General features: G+C 29.0%; 1 protein-coding gene across 3 annotated transcripts in view; it reads right to left on the reverse strand.

Moving 5' to 3' along the window:
- Positions 1–719: 719 nt before the first annotated feature.
- The window catches only part of LOC136082363 (titin-like), a 97,027-nt gene continuing 84,322 nt past the window's right edge, over positions 720–13,424 (reverse strand). For 2 of the 3 annotated variants that reach the window (XM_065801442.1, XM_065801445.1), the window contains 4 exons: positions 10,569–10,691; positions 9,277–9,444; positions 6,983–7,071; positions 720–953 (listed from right to left, as the gene is read on the reverse strand). In XM_065801442.1, coding sequence (XP_065657514.1) covers positions 7,025–7,071; positions 9,277–9,444; positions 10,569–10,691 — 338 coding nt within the window. In that variant the 3' untranslated portion in view covers positions 720–953; positions 6,983–7,024. The remainder of the gene's footprint in view (positions 954–6,982; positions 7,072–9,276; positions 9,445–10,568; positions 10,692–13,424) is intronic. The other variant, XM_065801443.1, reaches the window with a different exon arrangement.

The following is a 13,424-nucleotide window of genomic DNA, read 5'->3' on the forward strand; positions in this document are numbered from 1 at the left end:
TACTGATTTGTTATACTCCGAAGGAGGAGAAAGTTAAAAACGCTCAAAAATTCCGTCACAACCCAAAGAGGAATTGTATTGCGCAAGCATTCTAAAATGTTATGTGGTGCTTAAAAAGTTTTTTCAAAAATAGATTAATCTTTTGTAGACTATGCTGACTTATCATAGTCGAACTTTGCCATTATTTATTCAATAATATTTTTATATTTATTGCCAATTTGTTTTACAGAAGGTTAGCTAGTTACACAGGAACTACAATAATTCATTCTTTAGTTTATTGCACACTTTAGGAAAATAAACGAAATGCTGGTTTCATTTAATTTTTCAAAATAAAAATACTTAATATTTGATATGTATACAAAAAAAAAAAAAAAAGAAAAAAAAATTAAATTAAGAAATGGAATTGTTCATAAGCAAGTGTGGACGCACAAGTATAAAATATATATAAAAAAACAAGTATTTATTAGATAAAAATTATATATAAGCCTTTTCTTATTGTAACTTTTTAAAATCAAATTCAAAAAATTACGCAGCAGACATCGCAACGTTTAATTGCAATGTAAAAAACAGCGCAGAAGTTAGTAAACAAAGCAGGAGAATAGAGAAAATTTAGTTAAAAAAAAAAAAAATTAACGGAGCGATTAATAATTTCTTTTCTTAGCGTTAACTTAAAAAAGAGATTTTAACGTGGCAGATGGTTGATAAACTTTAAAAAAAAATTGACTAATACTATACTTTAATAATAGTACGCATAAAAAATGTAAAGTAAAAACAAGTCTAATACATCAAACACAAAGCAGAAGAGTTCTCCTTTTTTTTTCGCTTGATCTTTCGTAATTTATTCTTGATTGCGTGAACTTATCCAATAAACCAAAATCCTTTAAATAGCCTTCCATCTTGCTAAAGGTAATAAATAAGGATGCGCCATAAGGATGTGCATTTAGATCATTGAGCTTTAAAATAACAAAACAATAATTTAAATTAGCTTAAATAATGTTTAATAATATCACTGATAAGATAATATTTCTAATAATTGTATTTATATGTATGTATATATGTATGTATGTATGTATATAAATTTTTCCATTAGGCAGTTTATGGACTCATTGTGAGGCATTTTGAACATATTTTCCTGTGCCAAAGTGGCCTAATTCGCACTGGTTTCTACTTCAGTATTCTATGGTCAAGTCACTTGAGTTTTAGGAGGCGTTGTTTATTTATTATGTGGGTTAGGCTACCAGAGTGGCCTAACCCACATAAACAAATAAGCAACGTCTAAAGTGTTCGTAAAGATCTGACGTTTTTAATCAGTAAAATACATTATGAATATATTAAATTAAAATGACTTTGCATAAGATTGGATAAGTTGTTAACTGCTGAACTTAACAACGACCTCTTAAAACTCTTTTTCTGATACCGAATCGTACGAGATAGGGACGGAGAATTTTCGCTGCAGTTCCTTCGAACCAATTAAGCTATGGTCTTATGCAGTGTAAATGTTGAAGTTAAAAGTGTCAAATTAATTATTGTAAACATGGACATATTTTTCATGGACGTTTTATGGGACATAACTAATATAATAATTGTGACGGTTGCGGAGCTTTTGTCAACATCCTGATATAAAAAGAATATAAGAAGATTGTTACAGTGAGAGTTTTTAAGATGCGGTAATGTAGTGTATTATGTAATGTAACGTAATAAACACATATATAACACATGTATAGCCATTATTATTGTTATTATTACTACACTTCTGTGTTTTTGTACTTTCTTTTAAAGTATTAAACTTCGTGTAGAAACCCACGGGCATTGTTCTTTAGATGGATGTGCAAGGAGAAGAAGTGGTATCGACTGAACAAAATCGTGGTCACAAAAGAATAAAAATAACTAAAATTGCAAAAAAAACATGCGCAAAAGACGACGTGCTAGAGGAGAAGAGTATATTATCAGCACAAGACGAACTTTTACAAGCAAAGACCTTCCAACCCTTAGACTGTTTCCCACTCAATTATCGAACAAAAATTTTGCTACAGCGGTAACAGTTTATTATGAATAACTTTTATGCTCTGATGACAACGGTACGGATGTCAGAGTATGTAAGATTTTTCCACCGCACTGTCTTTTGCATTAGCGACGGCAGAATGTCTTGTGCTACAGCTCTAAAAAATGAGGGAGTTCCAAAGGTAGACCAAAGAGGACATCTTCCTTCTCATAACAAAACAATAAATGAATACATTAGGAAGTTTATCGGTGAATTTCCGGATTACAAGTCTCACTACAGTCGACATAAAAATCAATATTGCAAATATCTGTGACCTGAACATCACCTAACTGTACCAGTTTTATCAGGCTATGTGTTTAGAAACAAATAGGAAGGTAGAGACAACATCTTTCGTTAAATATTCAATTCACAGTTCAATCTCAGTTCAATCTCACACCTGCAAAATGTGTGACAGTGTAAACAATAGAATTGAAGCTGCTGCTCAAGAAGCAGACAAGAAACTGCTTAAGGTCGAACTTGAACATTAACAAAAGAAAGTGCATGTGAGAGCTTGAAGACAGATTCTGGTCAGTGTAAAAAAATGAATGAACTGACTATTCTTACCTATGATCTGCAAAAAGCACTTCAACAACCAATTATATCAATAGGAATTTATTACTACAAACGACAACTTTGGACGTACAACCTGGGAATACAGTGTATAAACGATGACAAGGGATTTATGTACATGTAGGATGAGTCAGTGACATCTTGTGGTCCTGACGAAATTGTCTCAATTCTATTAAAACATGTACATATAATTAATACTTTAAAATTGACATGCTATACTGATTGTTGTGGTGGTCAGAATAGGAATGTTAAGGTTGTTCTAATTTAGAACTATATTGTTCAGTCTGACAGGTTCCTGTTTTAAGAAATAGATCACAAAGTTTTTGTATCAGGACATACATTCCTTCCAAATGATCAGAATTTTGATCTTATTGAAAAGAGCAAACGTTACCACAGTGAGGTTTACATCCTGACGATTGGATTAAGGTAGTGGAAACAGCAAAAAAGAAAAACCCTAGTTAATTGTGATTAAAATGATATGGCAGAACTAAAATCAAAAATAACAAATAGAAAAAACAACACAGATGGAGATAAAGTATTGTGGCTAAAGATTCAATGGATTTGCTTCACTAAAGATTAACTAAATATGATGTTTTTTAAATACACAACAAACCAATATTCAGCTTGTTAGTCCATTGACTTGAACAAACGTACAAAGGATCTTTGATCTCAAACACAGAGATGAGTTTTCTTTATCCTAACGGCAGAGCTATTGCTAAACGTAAGCTGCTGGATTCAACAATCTGGTATCAAATTCAAAAAATTCATTAAGACTGATACATAGTTATCAGTTCCATGCAAATTCTTAAACTGACAGCACCAGAAATCACTACAGATATCGATGAACACCATGTAACAAAAATTTTGTTTGGTGTGACACACAGGTGGTGCTTTGTCACCCTTCTGCACAATGAATCTATCATTTCGCCTATTTATCACGCAGTCAACACTAAAAACTAGTTTTTCATCTGAGAAAACTTTAACTGTTGACAAAGCATGGCTTTTTAGCTGATTTTAGCTTCTTTGGTTGTTCCAATCGTAAAGTTTTTAGTCTTTCTGTTAAAAGTTGACATGAAGGTCGGGCCGCACTGATTTTTCCAAGTGTTTTTAGAGTTCTTCTGACTGTCCTTTCATCAACATTGAACAATTTTGCTGTCTTTCTGATGGATATAGTAGGATTCTTTTCAACATGCTTTTTAAGCTTTTCTGTGAACTTTTTTATTCACTGGAGAAGGTACTTTAGCTCGTTCAGCACTGCCACATTTAACCACTTTGAAAAATGTAGTTTTAGATACTCCAGAAACATGAATCACTTCACGTGCAGACAAACCCGCGTGAACCAAATTTACAACTTTGGTTCTTTTGGCTTCAATTGTAAAACTTTTAACTAAAATATGTTTCATTTACTATTTTAATAAAATCTAAGACGGTCATTGAACATTAATCAACAAAAACAAATTGCGGAAGTATTTTATTTACATCACAAAACCTAGCCAAAAATTAGTTTGCGAATCGCCGCCGCACCCTGTAAATAAAAATCATATACATTACAAAGTAAACAATGTTATTATAAAAACATTTACAGCTGTTATAGCAAAACAGCTTCTGTTATTGTGCTCTACAACCGCTTATGATGCAAGTGTTCTACAACTCCACCACTACTGGCTAAAAGTAATATATATATATATATATATATACACATATATATGAGGCTGTTTCAGGAAGCGCTTGCGATCGGATGTCTTGTCTGTCCCGCGTCTGACCCCACACACATTTCGAAACAGAATGACGAAAATATATATATATATATATATATATATATATATATATATATATATATATATATATATATATATATATATATATATATATATATATATATATGTATGTATATGTATAAACATGGTGAATATATGCTTTGTTGGATTTAATTGACGATGTTAATGAATGCCATACTGATAATATAATGAATGTAATAATATCAAAAGTAATAGTATTTATAGTATAATGATTTTGGGTTTCATTCATAAGGCAGATTTTAAAGTAATTGTGCACAAAATCCATAAAAATTCTGCTTTTTATAAACTACTTTTTAATTATTTGAAATTTTACATTGAAATTCAACACAATTTTAAAAATATTAGAGTTTTGATTGTTTGATTGAAGTCCGTTTTACTTAGGTATGGAGTAGGCATAAATAGCAGGGTAAAGCATAAAGGGCAATGGTGCTTATCTGACAGGATAAACTAGCTATTGGTGCTGAGATTCTTCAAAACGCTGGTAACCAGGATAACCAAACAGCGCTACCTATAGCGTCATGCAATCTGGCTGTATGGAAAACCTGATGCTATTGGATAGTTAGAAGAGATATTGCATTTGCCATAATTTAAAGGTTCCAAAGACTTTTTTCTAGACAGCATTGCCTCACATGTAATTCTAAAACTAATACATTTTTAAATAGAAAATAATGTTTTTATACTATATTGAGGCTGCCAGTGTTCTGGCTTTGAAGCAACAGGTTTTATCGGTTTTTCCAGCTTTAAAACAACAGGCATTTGTAGATTTGTCTGGTTAATAAAAATTAATGAAAAAGTAGCTATTGAATCAATTTTTACGTCTTACCAACACTTCCTTACTATACCAGCTTTCACAAATACAATAACTGTTTTAAGTATACAAAAAAAGTCCTTCTACTACACCTTTTTTAAGCAGACTGAAAAAAAGTCTTCAACATGCTGAACAATTGCTTGTGAGCATTTAAAGGCATCCATTTAAAATGCCTAAAATGCTGGGTATGCTTACTAATACTAATATGCATGTAATGAAAAGTTACATTATGACTTTTAAATAAGCTTTGAAAAGACTTACAAACAACCAAACAAGGCTCAAAAATGTTTGGCTGATTAGTCTAACATACCTACTACAATGTTTGAAAAGTTAACATCTTCTTAACAATTTTTTTTTTATAATTAAATTAAGTTAAAACATCTGTTTCTAGTATATAAATATATCCTTATAAAATTCTTTTAAATATAATACAATATTTCTAGGAGTTATATATACCCTTGATATTCAAAGGTGTATTAAAAGGTTTTATCCAAAGAGCTTTTGTATTATGCAGCAAAGAACATATAAACCATGATTTAGAGTTTCTTATGAAAATGTTCATAGAAATTGGTCATAATAAAAAAATACTTCAAAATATTATCAAAAAAATAAAAGCAAAATAATCAAAAAAACAACATCAAAAAACTAGAATTTAATTATATTTCTCTACTATGGGTACCAAAATTAGGTATTCAATTAAAAAAGATATTTAAAAATGCAAGGTTTACTCCAGTTTTCAAATTACCAAAAAACTTTTGACAATTAGTAACTCAAAAAAACAAGCCTCGACTTCCAAACAACTCTTATCCTGGAGTTTACAAACTAGATTGTTCATGTGGAATAAATTATGTAGGCGAAACAAAGCTCAAGGTTTCAACACATTTGCGAACATCAAAGACATATTTTTGAGGGATATGGTAAAATTTGGCCATTGTGAGACATTCCAAAAATTGCCTTGGTGACTTCGGCTGGATTAAACCCAACACGGTAAAAGTAGAGGTGGTAAGAGTAGAGATTTAAAATAAAAGGGAGAGAGTCTTTGGAAATACAATATCACCAGTGTCCTCCAAATGAAGATGGTTTGAATGAAGATGAGGGTGGTTATGTCACATCATTGTTTTGGAAATTTTTCCTATGTAAGACGCAAGAACACATTACATTGAAGTTTTATTATTTATTTGTTATTTAACAGTTTTTTATATTATTTGAATAATGAGGGATATATAACCCATAGAAATATTGTATAACATTTAACAGAATTTTATAGGGATAAGTGTATATACTACTTAACCTACTAAAAAGCTGATTTGTCTAACTTAACATATTAGAAAGCTGATTTGTCTAAATTACCTACTAGAGAGCTGATTTGCCTAACAAATCTAAAGAATTAAACAACAATTACTGGCTGTATTTTCCAACTACACCAGAGTGTCGAAAATAGGGATAACAGATGTCACTTTCTAGTAGGCTGAAAACAAGACTCTGATAAGCACTTATTAAATAGTTTGGAAAGTATAGACAGCTCCGGAGAAAACTTCTGCAAGACTACAAAAGATATGTTTGAATTTTTGCCTTTTAGTTAAAATATGCTTTATTCTTTACCTTTTAGTTATTGTACAAAAATGTTATACTATTGGTCTTTTTAAATAAATAACACTACACATCCTCAGGTTCTCACCACTTCTAAATAGCCTTAGATATTCTTAAACAGTCATTAAACAACTTCCACATATCCAGATATGACATTTTTTAAAATAAACTTACAGCACAACAACATTTAGGGATGCCTTGTAAATCCAGTGATGATTAGTTGTGTGGATCTTGATGTTCTTCTTTGGTCAATGATATGTGTGCTAATAAACAAAAAAGAGCTTATTTAAAGAAAGGCAAAATATTATTGCTATTTGAAAAAACTTACTACTCCTAATTGAACTAATTGATATTATATCTTAATTTCAAAATCTAAAATTAACTTTCATAACTTTTGACATTAATTTTTTAGTATCGCGATGTGTTATTGCACAATGAATACAACATTTACAATGCAGTTGCCACAAAAAAGTCATATATTGTTTACTATGCAGTTCTTATAAGTAATGCAGTATTTTGACTACTGACAGTATTGAGTAGTTTTACTCAATACTGTCAGTAGGTGTTCCATGAATCAACTTATTTTTTTTAATATCTTAAATTCCAACAAGGCTGCAAGCAACTATTATTAGAATTAAAAGTTACTGGAAGAGAAAAGATAAAGTTTATAGAGCAAGATAGTGATTGACAGACAGTTTAAAAGATTGCAAATTATATAAATCAGGAAAACAAGATTAAGGGAGCAAAGCCCAAAGAACTGAGGTTTGAGGAAAAAACTAGGCGAATAAGAATTTTTGGAGCACTTAGGAACAGTCACAGCAAAAGGATGAGATTTAACTTAATGACAAGTAACATGAAAATGAATTTTTGTAGATGGCACAAGAGACACTAGCTCTTTAGAGCAGTACCCAATATAGCACTTATAGAAAAGAGAAAGAAAAGCAACATTACGACAATGTCATAATGGTTGGAGGTTGGCTGCAAGAGGAGGTCCAAGTATGTTTACAATGTGTTTTTGCATCTTGTATAAAAGAGAAAGGGCAACATTTGGAGATCCGCCCTAGACATGACAAAAGTATTCTATACTAGGACGGATTTGAGATTTATAGAGATAGAAAATAGAATCAAGAGAAAGAAAGCGGTGAGCATAAAGAGACGCAACCTTAGATACATAGTTTGAGCATAAAGAGATGCAACCTTAAAGGTAGATGGCTCATCGAATACATTACTGTTCATAAATTTAGGAAGATCTAAATTATTGCGATAACGATTAGCTGAAAAAATTGAATTTTATCTTTGTTAAAGTTCACCAACCACTAAGACCCCCATGCTGTAGCAGAAGTGAGATCTTTTTCAAGTTCAAATGCCCCCTCCAAGCAATCAGAAAGTGTTGACTTCTCATCAAGACAAGAATAAATGGTAGTATCATCAGCGAACATTGCCACCTTGTGATAATTTCTGGAAGTTTGTTAATGTATATTAAAAATAGTATTGGACCAAAGATAGAATCTTGAGGCACCCCTGATGGTACAGGATATGAAGACGAGTGCTGTCCATCAAGAGCAACTTTTATACTACGATTGGAAAGGAAGGATTCAATAATCTTAAAGATGTTACCTGATACACTGTTAGAAGAAAGCTTATGGAAAAGACCAGCATGCCAACTTTATCAAAAGCTTAACTTCTTCACATTTATCTAATGTATAATAAAATCTATCGGTTATGACTGTTAGCAAATCAGCTGCAGAACGAGAAGATCAAAGTCCATATTGATAATCAGAAAGTAAGTTATTAAATTCAAGATACGAGATTAAGTGTTTGTTAATTAAAGACTCAAAAAACTTGCTTATGATAGGGAGAAGACTAATGGGACTGTTGTTAAATGAGTCAGATGGTTATCCAGAATTTTCGAAAATAGGGATAACAGATGTCATTTTCTAGTAGGCTGGAAAACAAGACTCTGATAAGCACTTATTAAATAGTTTGGAAAGTATAGACAGCTCCGGAGAAAACTTCTGCAAGACTACAAAAGATATGTTTGAATCTTTGCCTTTTAGTTAATATATGCTTTATTCTTTACCTTTTAGTTATTGTACAAAAATGTTATACTATTGGTCTTTTTAAATAAATAACACTACACATCCTCAGGTTCTCACCATTTCTAAATAGCCTTAGATATTCTTAAACAGTCATTAAATTTATGCTTCCTAACACTATATAATAAATAAATAATGTATAATGATTTTATTATACATTATTTATTTATTAATAATAATTTATTTTCCTAACACTGTATAATAAATAAATAATGAATAATAACTGTTGTACAAAATAATTATGTTAAAATTTTTTTTTTTAATAATCTTTGAACCATATACCAACGCAATAGTTATTATAATACAATCAAAATAAGAATAAAAATTTGAAGTTAAGTATAAAACCATTTGAAACAAAAGATAATAAAAAACCTTTAGGAGACATTGTTCCAACCATTGAATTTTCTATTGAACTCATTTCCAAAGAATTATTTTTTAAAGAAACACTTTTTTTTTTTAAAAACTTCTTTAATATAGCCAAAATAAGAACTACAACAGTAAAAACAATCGGTACTACTATAGCAATAATGGTCCCAGCATCTGTAACAAAAATATATTATACTATAGTTAATACAATTTTTAATCTAATTTAACAATTACTTTAATATAATATTATTCTAGAGTTAATATAACTTAATTAACATAATTTAAATAATAAACTTAAATATATTTAACCCACTTTAAAATGTAAACTTTAATAAAAAATAAATAAGTACCTTAGTTAATAATCTACATAATCATGATAATCTACATAATCATGATAATCTACATAATCATGATAATCTACATAATCATGATAATCTACATAATCATGATAATCTACATAAACATGATAATCTACATAACCATGATAATCTACATAATCATGATAATCTACATAATCATGATAATCTACATAATCATAATAAACTACATAATCATGATAATCTACATAATCATGATAATCTACATAATCATGATAATCTACATAATCATGATAATCTACATAAACATGATAATCTACATAACCATGATAATCTACATAATCATGATAATCTACATAATCATGATAATCTACATAATCATGATAATCTACATAATCATGATAATCTACATAATCATGATAATCTACATAATCATGATAATCTACATAATCATGATTAACTGCATAATCATGATAATCTACATAATCATGATAATCTACATAATCATGATTAACTGCATAATCATGATAATCTACATAATCATGATAATCTACATAATCATGATAAACTACATAATTATGATAATCTACATAATCATGATAATCTACATAATCATGATTAACTGCATAATCATGATAAACTACATAATTATGATAATCTACATAATCATGATAATCTACATAATTATGATAAACTACATAATAATGATAAATTACATAATCATGATAACCTACATAATCATGATAAATTACATAATCATGATAAATTACATAACCATGATAATCTACATAATCATGATAATCTACATAATCATGATAAATTACATAACCATGATAATCTACACAATCATGATAAACTGCATAATCATGACAAAAAGCTAATAACTATTAGTAATAAGCTGTAAATTTATTCTTGTTAAATTATTCAAGGCAATTAAAAAACAAAATTAAGTTGTATATAAAAACATATATATAAATTTACTTGATGTATTCGTCTGTGTTTTCACTGGAGGATAATAATTAGTTGTTTGATACTTATCATCAGACACATAACCACGTATGAAGACAGTGTAGTATGTTCCTGAATCAAGTGCTGGATTTTGAGCTAAAAATGAAAAAATATTATATATATATATATATATATATATATATATATATATATATATATATATATATATATGTATATATATATATATATAATTGACTTATAAATCCTGCTAAAAATGAGGTAGGAAGAACTTCAAAATACTTTTTATCCAATATTAGTTCTATGCTGAAAAAGGAACTTTGAATCAATGGCAAAACAATCAAAATGTTACATACATTTGCTTCAAACCATTAAAGAAAAGCTTACTGTAATACTGTAAGTTTTTGCTCTTTGACACTAACGATTTTTATCCATCAATTAATGAAAATCTACTCAATGTCACCATGGAGGCCTTTGATGGTGCAGAGATTTGTGTACTAGTAAAAATATTTCTTTCTCATCAATTTTGGAATTCTATTACAAATTTGATCTGGGTATATATCAAGATAATCATTTATACCTTGGAGTCAATGAAACACCTTTTAAATTTCAGTATGCAACCCGTTTAAAATCTTTTAATGCAATTATATATAGGAATAATACCGAGGAAGGTATGTATGACAATTAAGAATTTTTGTTATACAAGGGAAAAAACCTATGAAATAAATAGAGCAAAATAATGTCATTACCACAAAAACATATTACTTCTTTCCTCATTTGATACCGTAAAACATATTTCTTCTTTCCTCATTTGATACCGTAGTATAATTTTAAATCATTTACCTCAAATTTTATTTCCATGGAGTCATTAGAACTCACGCCACCTTAATTCTAATTCTAATTCTAATTGTAACTATAATGTTTAATTTTTAATTAAGAAATTTATGACTGATGATTTTCATAAGGCATGAAGCTTAAATTTCCATATAATGAAATATACGCACATAAATGTGTGTATATTTCAGTCATTTTATACTTCTCTGTATAAATAAAAGTATTGTGCTGGAAGTAGTCAAAAATAAATAGATCATTCTTATATATATATATATATATATATATATATATATATATATATATATATATATATATATATATATATATATATATATATATATATATAAACACATATGGGCAAAATATATATACATATACATATATATATATATATATATATATATATATATATATATATATATATATATATATATATATATATATGTATATATATATATATATAAATTATGTTAGTGTATTACACAAAGAGTGTTCAATGTTTTTAAAGAACAGAGCAATAATAAATTAGTAAAAACACGTATCTAATTTTTCATTCTTCTACACAGTGTTTCTCCATCAGTAGATTCATCAGGAAGAATCTCTTGCACCACAAAACACTGTCAGAACTTATGTAGATTACTTTTCATTCAACTTACAGTGTTTAAAAGTAATGTTGCAGAACGATAAAATTAAGTAAAACAAAAATAGCATGTATTCTTTTAAAATTCTCTGAAACTTTTAATGCCAAACATAATAAATTCTCAAAACATAGGTCTTAAATATTAAAATAATACAAAGTTTTTGGTATCCAAACATATATTACGCATAAATTTTCTTAGCTAAATCAAAAGATATACATATTGCAGTCAGACAAAACCATTCGTTGCGTTCAGATATTCTGTATTTATAACAAAACTGAGTACATATTTTTGTCTGAAAATGTGTTTTTACAATGTTCAACAAAAAGGTATACAAAGACACTCATTTTAAGCTGCTTAAATAGTTGACAAGGTGTTCTTTTTGGGAAGAGGCGAATAGATTTTTGGGAGGTGGCAGTACGCAAAAAATTTCCTCATGAGAGTACACTGCAATGTCCTCAGTTGGATTGTAAGTGTAATGGTTAAGTGTCAAAAGTATTTAGTATAACAATCTTTGGTGTAGTGAATGCTTTAAAATTTTTCTATTCTCAACGGATGACATTATAATAATATGGCCTATAAATAATATACAAAATAATATAGCCTATGAATTGTAAGAAAAATAAAGTGGCGATGTTTATGCTTAAGTCTTATTTTATGTACTTTGATGATAGTCTTAGAGACTTACTATTGTTATTAGGGAGACTATTAATTGTATTTTTGATGATACGCTTCCATCGTTGAAAAATGGCATTATGATGTTATGCCTTGCTTTAAAAAGGACAGTCTAACTAATATATAAAACTAATGTCCAATAATTATAATTCTTGATGGTATCAAGAATTATAATTATTGGTATCAAAAGTTTTTTAATTATTTTTATACCAGCAAATTTTTCTATTTTTTGAGCCTCAATTAGATGCCTGATTGTGTGTAAATTGAAAATGAGCACTTTGAATTCGCTTCACAAAGCAGTGTCTCAAAAAAGCAGGCAAATTAGTAAAAATTGTTACATGAATTCAGTAAAGGGCATTGTTATTACTTCCTTTAACCCACCATTCCAGTGTTCAAAAGTCACTTCATCTGCACCATCCACCAGTTCCAACCAGCATTCAGTAAACTTCTCTTATTGAAGATTACCACAATGTTCACAAAAAAGAAGAATACACTCTTCGTGAGATGGATTGCAAACAAAATTTTGATGCATGGGTTAACCAAACATGGGGTGTGAGTTGATTATAAACTGAAAATTCACATGTATAGCACACACACATGCATTTTCTGGAATTTTTCTTTGAAACTTAACATAAAATGGTCTGCTGAAAGTGAATTTTGAAAATTTCGCAGACACATCAGCATTATCATTCTTTAATATTCCAAATGCTTCTTTCAGTGTGAA

This window comes from Hydra vulgaris, chromosome 07, assembly GCF_038396675.1.
Source record: "Hydra vulgaris chromosome 07, alternate assembly HydraT2T_AEP".
In the NCBI taxonomy this organism is placed as follows: Eukaryota; Metazoa; Cnidaria; class Hydrozoa; order Anthoathecata; family Hydridae; genus Hydra; species Hydra vulgaris.